Raw genomic sequence first — 14,984 nt, forward strand, 5'->3', positions numbered from 1 at the left:
TACCGGCACTTCCCAGAAACACTTTTATGTTTCCATTTCATGCACTGGCGCCCCCCCCCGCCCACACTGGGCCTCTTGGCGCTTTGTACAGGCATGGGCCTGCGGCTGTGGCTCGGCCAATGAAGGGCCTGCTCTGGGGGTGTGGGTGGGGAGGTTATAGGGTGGGGGGGTGATGGTGGGACGGAGTGACACTTCACACCGTCAAGGCTCGCCTGCAGACTGTGTGCAGTGCCTGGGGGTCAGCAGTGGAGGGAGGGGGGGGGGGGGGGGGCTGACCTGTGCCCCCTCTGCCAGCCTTCCTCCCCTCCCCCGGGCCGACACCGCTCGGGGCTCCCTTGCTCGGTGCCTGCTGACACCCGGTTTCTCATCTGGGGTGTATGTTCCGGGTACCCCCCCCCCCTTTAAACCTGCACGTAGCGCCTCGAGCAGAGCGTTCACGAGTCCTGCACGAGGAGCTCGTCCAGTCCAAGGCTGCCTCTGCAAGCACTACCAGTCCCACAATGCAATGCGAGAGCCTGGGCAGGCTCAGTCCCTCCTGCCTGGGATAATAGAAGGATCAGACAAGCTCCAAAGATCGTAACTGAGTATCTGAAGTAATTAGAGCGCCCCCCCCCCCCCAGCCCCCCTCCTCTGGTCCCCACCGAGAGCCCTCCTCCTGCCCTCCCCGTCTCTCCCTCCCGCCCCCGGGGCCTCCCCTGCTCCTCCTTCGACCACCCCAGCCCTCCCCGCTGCTGACACGTGGCGCCCCCCAGACCCCCCCCCCCCCCCCGGGCCTCGTCACTGCTTCTAGCGCCATGCTGCCCGCTGCGCTGCTTCTAGCCGCTGGCCTGCTGCTGTGCGGGGGCCCGGGGGGGCCGGGGCTGGCCGAGGAGCCCCCCCCGGACAAGGTGCCCACCCTGGTGATCGCCATCCTGGCCCGGAACTCGGCCCACAGCCTGCCCGAGTACCTGGGGGCCCTGGAGGGGCTGAGGTACCCCAAGGAGAGGATCTCGGTCTGGTAGGTACCCCCCGCACCCCCCGAACTCTAGTGTACCCCAAGAATAGGACCTCTGTGTGATAGGTACTCAGCCCTGCCCCCCCAACTCCACCTGCACTCCATGACAAACCAGGGGGCCCTGGAGAGGCTGCTGTACCCCAAGAATAGGACCTCTGTGATAGGTACTTACCCCAGCACCCCCCCGAACTCTACCTTTACCCCATGACACACCTGGGGGCCCTGGAGGAACCGGGGTACCCCAAGGAGAGGATCTCGGTCTGGTAGGTATTCACCCCCCCCCCGACTCTTCCTGTACCCCATGAAAAACCTGGGGGCATGGAGAGGTGGCTGTACCCCAAGAATAGGCCCTCTGTGTGATAGGTACTCACCCCAGAACCCCCTGAACTCTACCTGCACCCCATGACAAACCAGGGGGCCTGGAGGGGCTGCTGTACCCCAAGAATAGGACCTCTGTGTGTTAGGTACTCACCCCAGCACCCCCAAACTCTACCTGTACCCCCATGACAAACCTGGGGACCTGGAGAGGCTGCTGTACCCCAAGAATAGGACCTCTGTGTGATAGGTACTCACCCCAGCACCCCAAACTGTACCTGTACCCCATGACAAACCCGGGGGTGCTGGAGAGGTGGCTGAACCCCAAGAATAGACCCTCTGTGTGATAGGTACTCACCCCAGCACCCCCAAACTGTACCCGTACCCCATGACAAACCCGGGGGTCTGGTGAGGTGGCTGTACCCCAAGAATAGGACCTCTGTGTGATAGGTACTCACCCCAGCACCCCCTAACTCTACCTGCACCCCATGACAAACCAGGGGCCCTGGAGGGGCTGCTGTACCTCAAGAATAGGACCTCTGTGTGATAGGTACTCACCCCAGCACCCCCAAACTCTACCTGTACCCCCATGGCAAACCTGGGGGCATGGAGAGGTGGCTGTACCCCAAGAATAGGACCTCTGTGTGATAGGTACTCACCCCAGCACCCCCAAACTCTACCTGTACCCCATGACAAACCTGGGGGCCTGGAGAGGTGGCTGTACCCCAGCAATAGGCCCTCTGTGTGATAGGTACTCACCCCAGAACCCCCTGAACTCTACCTGCACCCCATGACAAACCAGGGGGCCTGGAGGGGCTGCTGTACCCCAAGAATAGGACCTCTGTGTGATAGGTACTCACCCCAGAACCCCCTGAACTCTACCTGCACCCCATGACACACCTGGGGGGCTGGAGAGGCTGCTGTACCCCAAGAATAGGACCACTGTGTGATCGGTACTCACCCCAGCACCCCCAAACTCTACCTGTACCCCATGACAAACCTGGGGGCCTGGAGAGGTGGCTGTACCCCAAGAATAGGCCCTCTGTGTGATAGGTACTCACCCCAGAACCCCCTGAACTCTACCTGCACCCCATGACACACCTGGGGGGCTGGAGAGGCTGCTGTACCCCAAGAATAGGACCTCTGTGTGATAGGTACTCACCCCAGCACCCCCAAACTCTACCTGCACCCCATGACAAACCTGGGGGCCCGGAGAGGCTACTGTACCCCAAGAATAGGACCTCTGTGTGATAGGTACTCACCCCAGCACCCCCAAACTCTACCTGTACCCCATGACAAACCTGGGGGCCTCGAGAGGTGGCTGTACCCCAGGAATAGGACCTCTGTGTGATAGGTACTCACCCTAGGGCCCAGCACCCCCAACTCTACCTGCACCCCATGACAAACCAGGGGGTTGGAGAGGCTGCTGTACCCCAAGAATAGGACCACTGTGTGATAGGTACTCACCCTAGGGCCCAGCACCCCCAACTCTACCTGTACCCCATGACAAACCTGGGGGCCTGGAGAGGCTGCTGTACCCCAAGAATAGGACCTCTGTCTGGTATTTTATTTATTTCTATTGATATAGATATATATAGCGCGAACATGACCTGTGAAGGTATCAGAGCGCTTTACAGATGATTGGAAACCATGAAATCAAACAGCAACATAATACATAACAAAATGACAGTGAAACCTCTACTGTGACTTGCACCTATCCTGCTATCCCCAAATAAAGAGGCAAATATCCCAAATATGTTTGTGTGCACACAGTTTAAGCACCCACTGCCAAGGTGCGGCCTTCAACCGGACTAAACAATATGGTAATAAAAGTCAAACGTGCACCACTGAGTGTTTACATATTAAACAATACTAAGCAAGGTACAAAATCAATGTCAGAAAATGAGTTCTCCACATCTTTTTTATTCATAAATAGTTCAAATGTGACATGCGTCATGTAGCGAAGAACAGTCAACGCGTTTCGTCCAGTACAATGGACTTCTTCAGGGGTGTAGAGAAACAAATATATATATACATGCATAAATACATTTAAATCACGACTGACAATATGACAAGAGACATGGTCACGTATCATGGTGTTAACTATATACATGCTTTTAGTTAAAACATACTTAGATGTGGTATAGTCCAATTCTCTGAAAACATAAACAACCCGCCAAGACAAAAAACAGAAAGTACATATGATAAACATCTAAACATTTCTACACAACGTGGAAATGGACAAATTGAAACTGTCCACCGTCCTTCTCTCAGATGACTAAAAATATGATATACTAGCAGCCCGTCCCGACGTTGTCCGGGTATGAAATAGAATGTGTTTAATGTGTGTATTTGGCATGGGCCATTTATTTTAAAATCTCGCGGTAGACAACATTTTTTGTTTCATTAGAATAGGGACGGAGACGGCCCAGCTGCAGCCCTGGTTGATGTTAGCAGGCGCGTGTAATTGGTGTAGTGATCCGCCGCCTGAGCCCGGCTACAGCCCGGGTTGATGTTAGCAGGCGCGTGTACTGTCGTTGAATGAGAGAGTTATCAGCCGCGGGTAAATCCGTTTAATGAGAGAGTTCAGTAACAGCGAGTAGGAGAGGCTGCAGTAATTGTCCCCGCAGACACGCTGATTTGCGTGTTCCCCCGCTTGAGGCCCTGATGCAGGCCTGTTTGATGTTATCAGGCGCGTGTAATTAGTGTACTGATCCGCCGCCTGAGCCTGGCTAGAGCCCTGGTTGATGGTAGCAGGCGCGTCTACTTTCGTTGAATGAGAGAGTTCAGTAACAGCGCGCAGGAGAGGCTGCAGTAACGGTACTTACCAGGCCTCCAGCTGAACGCGTTTTTCATGCTCCCAGCACACGGCCACAGCAGACGATCTTCTGATTAATGTACGACCCACATGGCATGAAGGGTGGAATGTAGCACACGCCCCCAGCGTTTCTCACGCCCCCAGCATGCACCTTGATGCGGCGCAATTGCGTTCACATGGCATGAAGGACGGACACACGCCCCCAGCATTTCTCACGCCCCCAGCGTGCCCCTTGATGCTGCGCAGCAACGTAATTGGCGCTTGTATGTACGACTCACATGGCATGAAGGGCGAACACACGCCCCCAGCGTTTGTCACGCCCCCAGCATTTGTCACTCCCCCAGCACACGCCCACAGCCCACGATGTGATGGCCGTACCATACGCCACCCGCGCTAGTCACGCCCCCAACCCACGCCCACAGCACAATGCAGACACGCCACAAGGGACTACTTTGCTGGCACAGTTCTTTTACCTTTTAAATGTATACTTGCACTGTATGATTGTGATGAACACCACTGTTTCTTGAAAAGTTAAAAACAATAACAAAAAAAAATGTATATGGTGGCCGTCTGCATAGCCTATGTCCTTCTGCTGCAACTGCCCTTTCCACCACTATATTGGGTGTTGTGATTGGTGCTGTGGTTCCTGAGATTACCCGCCTCAATGGTTTGGGCTCTCTCTTTATAATATTAGTATGGGTGGGAAGACCCCATAGAGAGTGAGGCTCAGAAGATTTGGAAATACATTCGATGATGATCTTTTTCAGGACTCCTCTAGAGGCATCCCACGTTTACAGCGCTCCTTGCTTTCCTGTCAGCGCAGGAAATAACAATATGACAAGAGACATGACTGTGTCTCTTGTCATATTGTCATTTATTTAAATGTACTTATATATGTGTATATTTGTTCCTCTTCAGCCCTGAAGAAGTCCATTGTACTGGACGAAACGCGTTGGCTGTTCTTCTCTACATGACGCATGTCACGTTTGAACTATTTATGAATAAAAAAGAAGATGTGGAGAACTCATTTTCTGACATTGATTTTGTACCTTGCTTACTATTGTTTAATATGCAAACACTCAGTGGTGCACGTTTGACTTTTATTACAAAACAACATATTCTCAAGAGGTACAGACTGTGTAACTTCACAAATTGAGGAAGGTAACATCCCAAGGACAAGTCAGGAGACAATAGACATGGTCCAACAATCCAGAAATAATCTTGGGTGCAGATCATGAGTCAAGTTGCGTGACCCAGAGCAGACATCTGTTCAAAAGCAGTATTTTAACTTCATTTTTGATCGATGCAGTTGAGGGGATCTGTCTGATTTCAAGGGGGTCGGGAGAACCAAATTCTCGGGGCAATAGCGAGAAGGCTCTTTGCAAGATTTCTTGTTATTGGATTCCTGTGGTTTCAGTACGAAGGTGTTGTTGCTTCTAGACGAATGCACTCAGCAGATAATTCTAGTTTTCGTGCCAAGTACCTTGGGGTGTTGTAATGAAGAGCATTGCGGGTCATGCACAGTGTTTTTAGGGCTCGCCTGAGCCAGCGCGCATGCACTGCTCTGCGAGACATTTAGTAAGGGCTTGCTTTTTTTATTTCAAAGTATTTTATGCAAAAAAAAGGTATATTACAATACAGTACAGTAGTGACATTGATTGTCGATCGCTTGGCTCGGTAGTTGGCCCGCAAGAGAGAGGGAGAGAAGGAAAAGAAGAGAAGAGAAGAAAATGGGGGGGGGGGGGGGTTGTGCTTCCTGTGGAGCTGTTGGAGGTGTACCGGGGTTGTTCGTAGGTTCCAAGGTGCAAATCTAGGGCGGCGCACATTCCTACTTTGGCTGTATGGCTCGCTGAGTGTTTTGCGGCGATGTTATCTGCGCCTCTTAGGAAGGTAACCCAGTTAAACCACCTCTTAAAGGTTGCTTTTCCAGTGTCCTTCCAGTTCGCTAGTATAGTCTTGACAGCTGCTGTGAGGAGGAGGTCCACTAGATCCCTATCTTCTTTGGACTTCAGGTCAGCGGCTAGTAAGGCTGTGGCTACTCCTTCTAGGTTTAGTTGTATGTTCCCTCCCACTATTGTGTTAATGAAGTTATACACTTTGTTCCAAAAGCCCTTGACCTTGGGGCATTCGTATATTATGTGTGTCAGATCCCCTTTCTCCCTATGGCAGTTCCAGCACTTGTCGGATTCGGTGGCGCCCGCTTTAGCTAGTCGGGCAGGCGTCGAAAACAATCTGTGTAGTAGCCAGAACTTTGTTTGTGCTAGTTGGGGGGCTACTTTATTCTTGGACGCTGAGATCCAGAGCTTGGATTTCTCCTCTTCGCTAAAGGTTCTGTGGTGTTTTGTTTCCCAGAATGACATTGTTTTTGTGTTTATTGTTGACGTGCGTGGGCAAATGAGTCTGTATAGGTGAGCTGTTTGGTGGCCTATCTTGTTTAGGTTTTGCGTGTATTTTATGATGGAGGGGGTGGCATTGGAGAGGTTTGCCCTGGCTATGGCTGCTTTGATTTTAAGAAATTCGTAGAATTCGATGTTTGGAAGGCTGTGAGTGGTTTTGAGCGTCTCAAATGTGAGCGGGGCATTGTCTTTTTCTAGCTGAGCAGGTATAGTGATGCCTCTCTCGTACCACTCTATGTTTGTTAGTGCCTTGCCTTTGTACGTAATCTTTGAGTTGTACCAGATAGACTCCCATTTTGACCCTTTGATGCTTCGTTCCATTTCCCTGTCTACTCTTAGGAGTGCCGTCTTTGTGTTTTTGAGCACTGCGTTGTTCGGCTCTGGATGCTTATTGGCTGTGAGTATTGCTACTGGATTGCCCCCCCCCCCAGGAGGTCTCTCTCTAGATCTAGCCATACTGGTGTGTAGTCCGGGGTTGGGCTGACCCGGGGTTGGGCTGACCCAGTGTATACCTTGTTTTGCCAGACATGCTGTCTGGAAGGCCTTGAAGTTTGTCATGTTTAGCCCCCCCCAGTTCTTTCCTCAACCTCAGTTTTTTCAGGCTTATTCTTGCTTTCTTTCCGCTCCACAAAAATGCGTTGATCATCTTGTCTAGTTTCTTATGGAATGCCTCTGTTAGTGTTAGTGGCAGCATGCTGAGCATATAGTTGAGCATGGGAGTGATCATCATCTTGATGGATTCTACCCTCCCCCACCAACTAATACATTTGGGGCTCCAGGATTCTAGCTTGCTTTTGATAGTCTTGAGGACGGCTTCTTCATTGTGGTCGAGGGTCGAACTTAGGTCTCTGCCAAAAAGGAGGCAGAGGTATTTCAGTTTTTTTTTTTGCCATGTTAGTCCCGATGTGCCTAGGACTGTACTTGTTGTGTGACAGTTCATGGGCTTGCACTCGGACTTCTCTCTGTTTAATTTGTATCCTGAAACTGCCGCGTATTCCTCAATTGTTTGCATTAGTGCTGCTATTGAGGTCTCTGGCTTATTGGTTGTGATCAGAATGTCATCCGCATAGGCAGCCAGTTTAACGGTATTGTCTTTAACTCGAACGCCTGTTATCTGCGCATTGTCCCTGATCATGACAAGGAGTGGTTCTAGAGCTAGGAGGAATAGGCCTGGGGAGAGCGGGCAGCCTTGTCTTGTGCCTCTCTCTAAGGTGAAGATTTCTGATGTGCCTCCGTTGACAACTACCCGGGCTTTGGGATTATTATATAGCGACATCACCATGTTCCGGTAGCTGGCTCCTAGTCCGAATTTATCCATGCATAGGTCTAGGAAGGGCCATGAGATCCTATCAAAGTCTTTTTCCGCGTCTAGCGCGATCATGACTGCTTTCTCGTGGCAATTGGCTGTGCCATGAATAAGGTGGCATAGGAGTCGCGTGTTGTCTTGAGAGAGCCTGTTCTTTAGGTATCCTGCCTGTGATTTGTGAATGAGGTGGGGCAGGAAGATGTTTAGCCTTGCTGCCATTATTTTGGCATATATTTTGCAGTCAACATTGATGAGCGATATCGGGCGGTAGTTTCGTGGGAGCTGTGGGTCTTTCCCCTCTTTGGGAATGACTATGATGTTAGCCTCGGCCATTGAAGGGGTCATACAGCCTTTCTGCGCGCAGAGCTTGTACACCTCGACCATTTTGCCCTTCAGCTGGTGATGGAACTGTTTGTAGAATGCGGCCGTGAAGCCGTCAGGGCCAGGTGCTTTGTTAGGTTTCAGGGAGCTTATTGCCTTCTCCACTTCTGCCGCCGTTATTGCCCCTTCCAGTGTTTCCCTTTGTTGGTCTGAGAGCTTAGGGAGATTGAGTTTCTCTAGCAGGCTCGCCCCCGTCTGTCGCTAGGTCCTTGTATGCTGTGTATAGTTCCTTGGAGAAGTTTTTGAAGACCTCTAGGATCTGTTTGTTAGATGTGTGTGTCTTGTGTGTTTTGTCTGTTATTGCTGCTATGGAGTGTTGTCTCTGCTTGGCTTTTAGGTATCCTGCTAGTGCCTTCCCTGCTTTGTTGGCTGAGCATAAGTTAATTGACTTATATTTATTGATCCACGTACCTGCCCTTTCACTGAGAATTCTATTGAGTTCATACTTCCTTTTCGTTAGTTCTGTAAGGGTGTTTTTGTCTGAGAGGTTTGCGCGGTGCCCCCTTTCTAGTTCTTTGATATGATTCTCTAGCTCTATTATTTTTTGTTCCTCTTTTTGTTCATTCTGGATTTAATGTTTAGGAGTTTGCCTCTTATTGTCGCTTTCAGTGCCTCCCACAGGGTTCCCTTGTCCATCCCTTCTGTGTCATTGAAGTCAAGGTACTCTCTGATTGCCTCCTTTAATTCTGCTATGTTGGCTGGGTGCTCTAGGATGTCGCTGTTTAGTCGCCAGCTTCGGCTGGGCTTCTCATTGTGTTTGCCGCTGATCGTGAGCGTGATGTGTGCGTGGTCTGAGATTGTGATTGGGCCGATCTCAGTCGAGTCTGTGAGGTGTGTGTGAGTGGCAGGCATGAGGATGTAATCTATTCTGCTATATGAGTTGTGGGGGTGTGAGTAGAAGGTGTACTCTCTTTCACTCGGGTGTTGGAGTCTCCATGGATCTGCTACCCCTAGTTTGGCACAGAGGTTTTTGAGGGTGCTCTGTTCCTGTGGAACATGGCTGGCTCTATGTGGGTGTCTGTCTGTGGCATTGTCCATGGTCTGGTTCATGTCCCCCGCTACAATCAGTAGTTCACCTTGGGGAATGTTGCTCAGTTTGTTTTCCACTCCCTCCCAGAAGGCTTTGTCCGTTGAGTTGGGCCCATAGATGTTAGCTACATGAATTACCTCCTCATCTCTTTTCAGGCTAGTGATTAGTACCCTACCGTTCGTATCCGTGTCGTATTCCTGTATCGCGAGTTTGGCCTCTTTGCTTATGATTGTGATGACCCCTCCCTTCTTGTGCGCTGCTGGTGAGCATGCTATCTCCCCTATCCATCTCGCTTTGAGTCGTTGCGCGTCCTCCTCAGAGACCCTGGTCTCTTGGAGGACGTATATGTCCCCTTTGAGTTTCGCTAGATAATCTAGGGTTTTCCGGCGCTTTATGGGGTGATTGAGGCCTTTTACATTTAGTGACACCACTTTGATATCCGAAAGCGGTTGATTATGACTTTGTGTAGTCATGGTGGTTTGTTTGTTTCGCTAGCTTTCATGGCGTGCGTGTTTACGTCTTGCCTTGTGCGGTGTTTTGCCTGGTAAGGTAGATTGTTTGGTTCCCCCCCTTGGGATATGCACTGGAGATAGGTAAAGGAAAGGATAGAAAGTGTGTGAAGATAAGAAAGTGCAACTAGCTGTACTGTGCGGCCCCCCGCCCCCATCCTCCCCCCGCCTCCCCACCCTCCCCCCTCCCCCTGACATCATTTTGTAGGCATGCGACAGCAAGGGTCCTCCATCCCTCCTTCATCCCAGAGTCTCTGTTTCCCCTTCTGCACTTCCCTTGTAAACATCTTGTCTCTTGTTATAAAGGATATGCGGTAGTACCTGCATGAGGTATCATCGGCTGGGTGGCTAGTTCGTTCTGGTTCCACTTGCCGTGTGGCTTCAATGTCCTGGTCTAAAAGCAGTTCCGTGCCTGTTTCTTTGAGGTAGTTCTTCGTTCCCCCTGAGGTAGCTTCTGTTGTGCTGAGGTAGATTGTCTCTGCTAGTGTCCTCATTCTGGCACCTCTTCGGAGCCATCTGATGACGCTCTTCTTTTCGCTGCTCCTGGGCTTTGTGCTTCCATTTCCTCGGTTTCTGGGCCTCGTAGGTATTTCCGCAGCTCTGCTGGTTCGTCAAAGATCTTTGATCCTCCCTTGTCCGTCACTCGCATTCTGGCCGGGCCTGCGATGCTGAAAGTTATGTCCGCTTTCCGGAGTCTGTCTCTGAGCGCCAGGAATCCTTTCCTTGTCTCTACCGTCAGTTTGGAGAAGTCCTGTGTTATGGTGATCTTCTGACCATTCCATCTCACGTTCTGGCTTCTCCTAGCAAAAGCAAAAAGGGCGTCTGTGTGGTCTGCTCTCAGTGGATTGCATATGATCGGCCTCGGGCCCTTCCCCAGCGGTTGCTTTATGGCTGGTACTCTATACGCCTTGTCCACCTCAAAAGGTCTGTCAAATCTCAAGCCAGTCGGCTTTGGCAGTAGGTCTTCTAGCATTGCCGCGCATGAGCCTGTTGTGTCCTCCTCGCCTTCTGGCACTCCTAGGAGCCTGATGTTCCCCTTCCTGCTCCGGTCATCTTGCTCAGCCAGCCTCTTTTGTAGGTCCCTAGTTGTTTTTACCACGTAATGCATGTCTCTGTTTGTTCTGGATGTGTTATCTTCTAGGTCGCTTATCCTCTTTTCGACACCCCGTCAATTCTGCCATTCATTGTGCTCTGATCCGCTCGAATGGCTATGAGCTCCATTTGTATGTTATCTATGTTTTTTTCGTGTCCTTTGCGAGTTCATTACCTTCATTTATCTTTTTGAGGAGCGTGTCTAATGTCATTTCGTTGGTGTTCCTCACGGTAGCCTCCTCACTTCCACGGCAGTTTGTATGTTCGGGTGGTCTCGTGCTGCTGGCTTCCGGGGACCACTCTGAGGCCCTGATTGTCCTTTTGCCTCCCCCGCTTCGTTTGTCTGACGGTAATCCCTGCTCACCCGAGTGCTGCCTGGCTTGTGTTGGGTGTGTTCCGGTTGTTGCTGGTTAGCTCGGTCTTTCCCGCCGTGTTGGCTTAGGCTTGGTTAGAGCCTGGTCTTGCTAGCTCTTGCGTGCTCTCGCTCTCTCCACTTCACAAGTGTTCGCCACTGCGTTGGTCTGCGTTGGTCTGCGTTCGTGCTTGCTTCCAGGGTGGCCACACCGGGGCTTGTACTGCGGCTAATTCTTTTTGTTTGGTCCAGTCAGGGCCTGTTTGCCGCCCTCCCCCGCTGGTTTGCGCCTGTGTTGTTGACCTGTGCTCTGCTTGGGGGTTGTTCTGCTCCCCCCGTACGCTTGCTTTAAACTTTGAAACACATGTGCTTTTGTTTTCTTCACCCACTATCGGCCTTTGCATGCGTCTTTCTAAGAAAGACAGCACGCAGTTGGCCAAAGGCGGGTTCATGTCCCGCTTTCTCTCTGCCCTGGCCGAGGGTCTGCGGGAGCGAGCGCGGCTTTCCTCCCTGTCATGGCTCATTAAGCACAGCGTGCACTTTCAACTCCAAATGCGGTTGATTTTGCATACGCACTTGTTTTATTTATTTATTCTTTTCTTTGTGAGCCACTCTCACTGCAGGCATGTGTTTTTCTTACGTCCATCACCACCAGGTCCACTGCCAACACCACCACCACCACGTCTACCACCACCACCATGTCTACCACCACCACCACGTCCACCACCACCACATCCACCACCACCATGTCCACCACCACCATGTCCACCACCACCATGTCCACCATGTCTACCACCACCACCACGTCCACCACGTCCACCATGTCCTCCACCACCATGTCCACCACATCTACCACGTCCACCCCCGCCACGTCCACCCCCACCACGTCCACCCCCACCACGTCCACACCATCACTTCCACCACCATGTCCACCACCACGTCCACCACCACCACCACATCCATCATCATGTCCACATCCACCACTACGTCCACCACCACCACCATGCCCACGTCCACGTCCACCACCACCCATGACAGATAAAGTGTCACTGGAGAGCAGGGGTAATAGGAGTGTCAGCCCTGGCTGTACATGGGACATTTAAGGATGCATTAGATGCGAGAAGAAGGGAATAGGGGCTAGAAGTATTACACCAGACCCAAGATACATTTTGAAGAGGCGCAATGTCACAGGGGCTCCTGTAAAAGCACTCGCAGCATCTCTACCTCACAGTGGCATACCTGCAGGAGTCACTAACTCAAAACAAGCATTGGCATAGCCAATAGGTCTTGCCTTTGGGACCTTATAAGCGTTTAGCCATGCAACACTTAATGTTGTTGCACCAAGGATATAGTGCTGGACAACTAAACACTTATAAGGTCCCAAAGGCGAGGCCTATTGGCTTTGCCAATGCTTGTTAACTGTATCCTTGCCTCATATGGGAGTCGGTTTAGGGCTTTAATGTCCGAAGGGGTGTGTTTGTTTCTTTTTGATCCTGTGTTGAGTCTGGCAGCAGCATCAAGAGAGGCCCCTAGAGGCTCCAACTTGGATCTTGGAAGACCACGTAGGGATCAAGTTCCATAGTCGAACCTGGGAATGTCGAGGGCTTGGACCGCTGATTTGAATTCGTCGAGGGGGAGGACGGGTTTTAATTTCCTCGATAGGTTCATTTGGTAGCTCGCTCCTTTGATGGTGGCCGTGATCTGCTCCTTCATGTTCAGGTTCTTGTCGAGCTTTATTCCCAGAGTTCTCGTGGAGACGACTATGATGCGTGGCCAGTAGTGAAGAGCGGTTCGACGCTACATCCATAGATCGATCTCAGGCGAGTGATTGGGCGGGATGATTAGGAGGAATTGTTTGATGGCGTTAAAATTGAGGTGGATGCGTTTGAACCAGTTTGAGGTTTTTAGTAGGGTTGTGTTGAAGGACCCAATATCTTCTGGGGAAGAGATTTCAAGGTACAGATGGGTGTCATCAGCGTACACGTGATAATGGGTGTTAGAGGAATTCAAGATGGCGGCTGGAGGCTCGCGGATAAGGTTGAAGAGAGTAAGTGAGAGAGAGGACCCTTGAGGGACCCCCTAACGTGACAAGTGTGGCATTAGACCGGGACTAGTTACCCTTTATTCTTTGGGTTCTGTCATGGAGAAATGAGGTGAACCAGTTTAGTACCGACCCTGAAAGCCCAAGCTCCCAGGAAAGTCTCGGAGACTGCCACCTTTAACCGTATCGGGCTCACAAGATACGTCCATGATGGTGGCATGTTGGGGGGTAGGTACGTGCCCACCTGTAATACCTGTACACCCCCATAACCGGGGCATCTGAGAGGTGGTTGGACCCCCAGAATGGAACCACAGTGTGCCATGGTATTATTATTAGGAGCTTATAAAGCGCTCTTATACCCAAGGCGTCCTGGCGCTACACTGATGACCCCCCCTCCGTGCCCCCCCCCCCCCAGGAGGCTGCCTCCGAGCTACCGTGACCAGATCTTAGGATTCCAGGGTAAGGGGTAGAGTTCAGGAGATGTGCAGTGCCGGTGCTACTCAGGGGGCAAATCAGCACCAGTCCCGGCCTACCCAAAGAGGTAAAACTGCTGCAGTGTCTGCTTTGCCCAAAGGGGCAAATCTGCACCACTGTCTGCTCTGCCCCATGGGGCAAATCTGCACTAGTGTCTGTTCTACCCAACAAGGACATTTCCACCAGTGTCTGCTGTACCCGAAGAGGCAAATCTGCACCACTGTCTGCTCTGTGCAAAACATCTGCATGTGTCTGCTCTGCCCAAAGAGGCAAATCAGCATTAGTGTTTGCTCTGCCTAAAGGGTCAAATCTGCACCAGTATTTGCCCAACCCAAACATGCAAATCTGAACCAGTGTCCACTCTGCCCAAAGAGGCAAATCTGCACAAGTGTCTTCTTTGTCCAAAGTGGGAAATGTGCACTCGTGCCTGCTCTACCCCCACCTCCTTCCCTGGCCCCCCAAGTGTTCTACACCCAGCCCCCCACCTCCTGCCCTGGACCACCCAGGGTTCTTCCCCCAGGCTCCCCTCCACCTCCTGCCCTGGACCCCCCAGGGTTCTAACAACGGGCCCCCCTCCACCTCCTGCCCTGGACCCCCCAGTGTTCTATCCCCAGGCTCCGCCCACCTCGTGTCCTGGCCCCTCCCAGCGTTCTATCCCCAGGCTCCGCCCACCTCGTGTCCTGGCCCCTCCCAGTGATCTTTAAAAACGGTGTAATTATTTTTAAATCATCCTAATTCCGTTGCTAAAAGTTTCTCTCATGTTTCTCACGCGGATAGTAAATATCTACCAACCTTTGATACGGTATAAAACAAGAGATTTGAAAGGCCAGCTTCCTTGTCGCTAAGCCCATCATGTTACCACTGCTCAGGCTTCCACCAGTAACACCCATGGCATCACTCGCTGGACTTGGCAATCAAGCTAATGAGTACTTGGTATATACATAGTGATGTATAAGTGCTTGCGTGCTGGCCTCGTCCGAAGCGACTCCACTAGGGATTGTCCAGTCGCGCCTGTCGACGGTCAGTCTCGAGTCTGCGTCTGATCGTTGTGTCCATAATGCATGGATATGGGATGAAACAGCCACTACCATAGCTCTAACATCAGTCCCCACACCGAGAACTTCCGCCTCGTTGCAGGTTCAGATCATAAATGTAAGGAAGATTGGTCGCAAATAGCATCTACGAATGCGGTACGTAAAGTGGCACAGAAGAAGGATGTGTAGTATCGTTCCTCAGCCTCCGAGGGGGCACAGGCACGGCTCCAATCCATCACTTG

General features: G+C 51.5%; 1 protein-coding gene across 1 annotated transcript in view; it reads left to right on the plus strand.

Annotated features, from left to right (window-relative positions):
* Positions 1-794: 794 nt before the first annotated feature.
* The window catches only part of LOC144761117 (putative inactive glycosyltransferase 25 family member 3), a 165,393-nt gene continuing 151,203 nt past the window's right edge, over positions 795-14,984 (plus strand). The window contains exon 1 of the mRNA XM_078646574.1: positions 795-997. Within this exon, the coding sequence (XP_078502700.1) occupies positions 795-997 (203 nt within the window). The remainder of the gene's footprint in view (positions 998-14,984) is intronic.

Source organism: Lissotriton helveticus, chromosome 5_2, assembly GCF_964261635.1.
Source record: "Lissotriton helveticus chromosome 5_2, aLisHel1.1, whole genome shotgun sequence".
Taxonomy (NCBI): domain Eukaryota; kingdom Metazoa; phylum Chordata; class Amphibia; order Caudata; family Salamandridae; genus Lissotriton; species Lissotriton helveticus.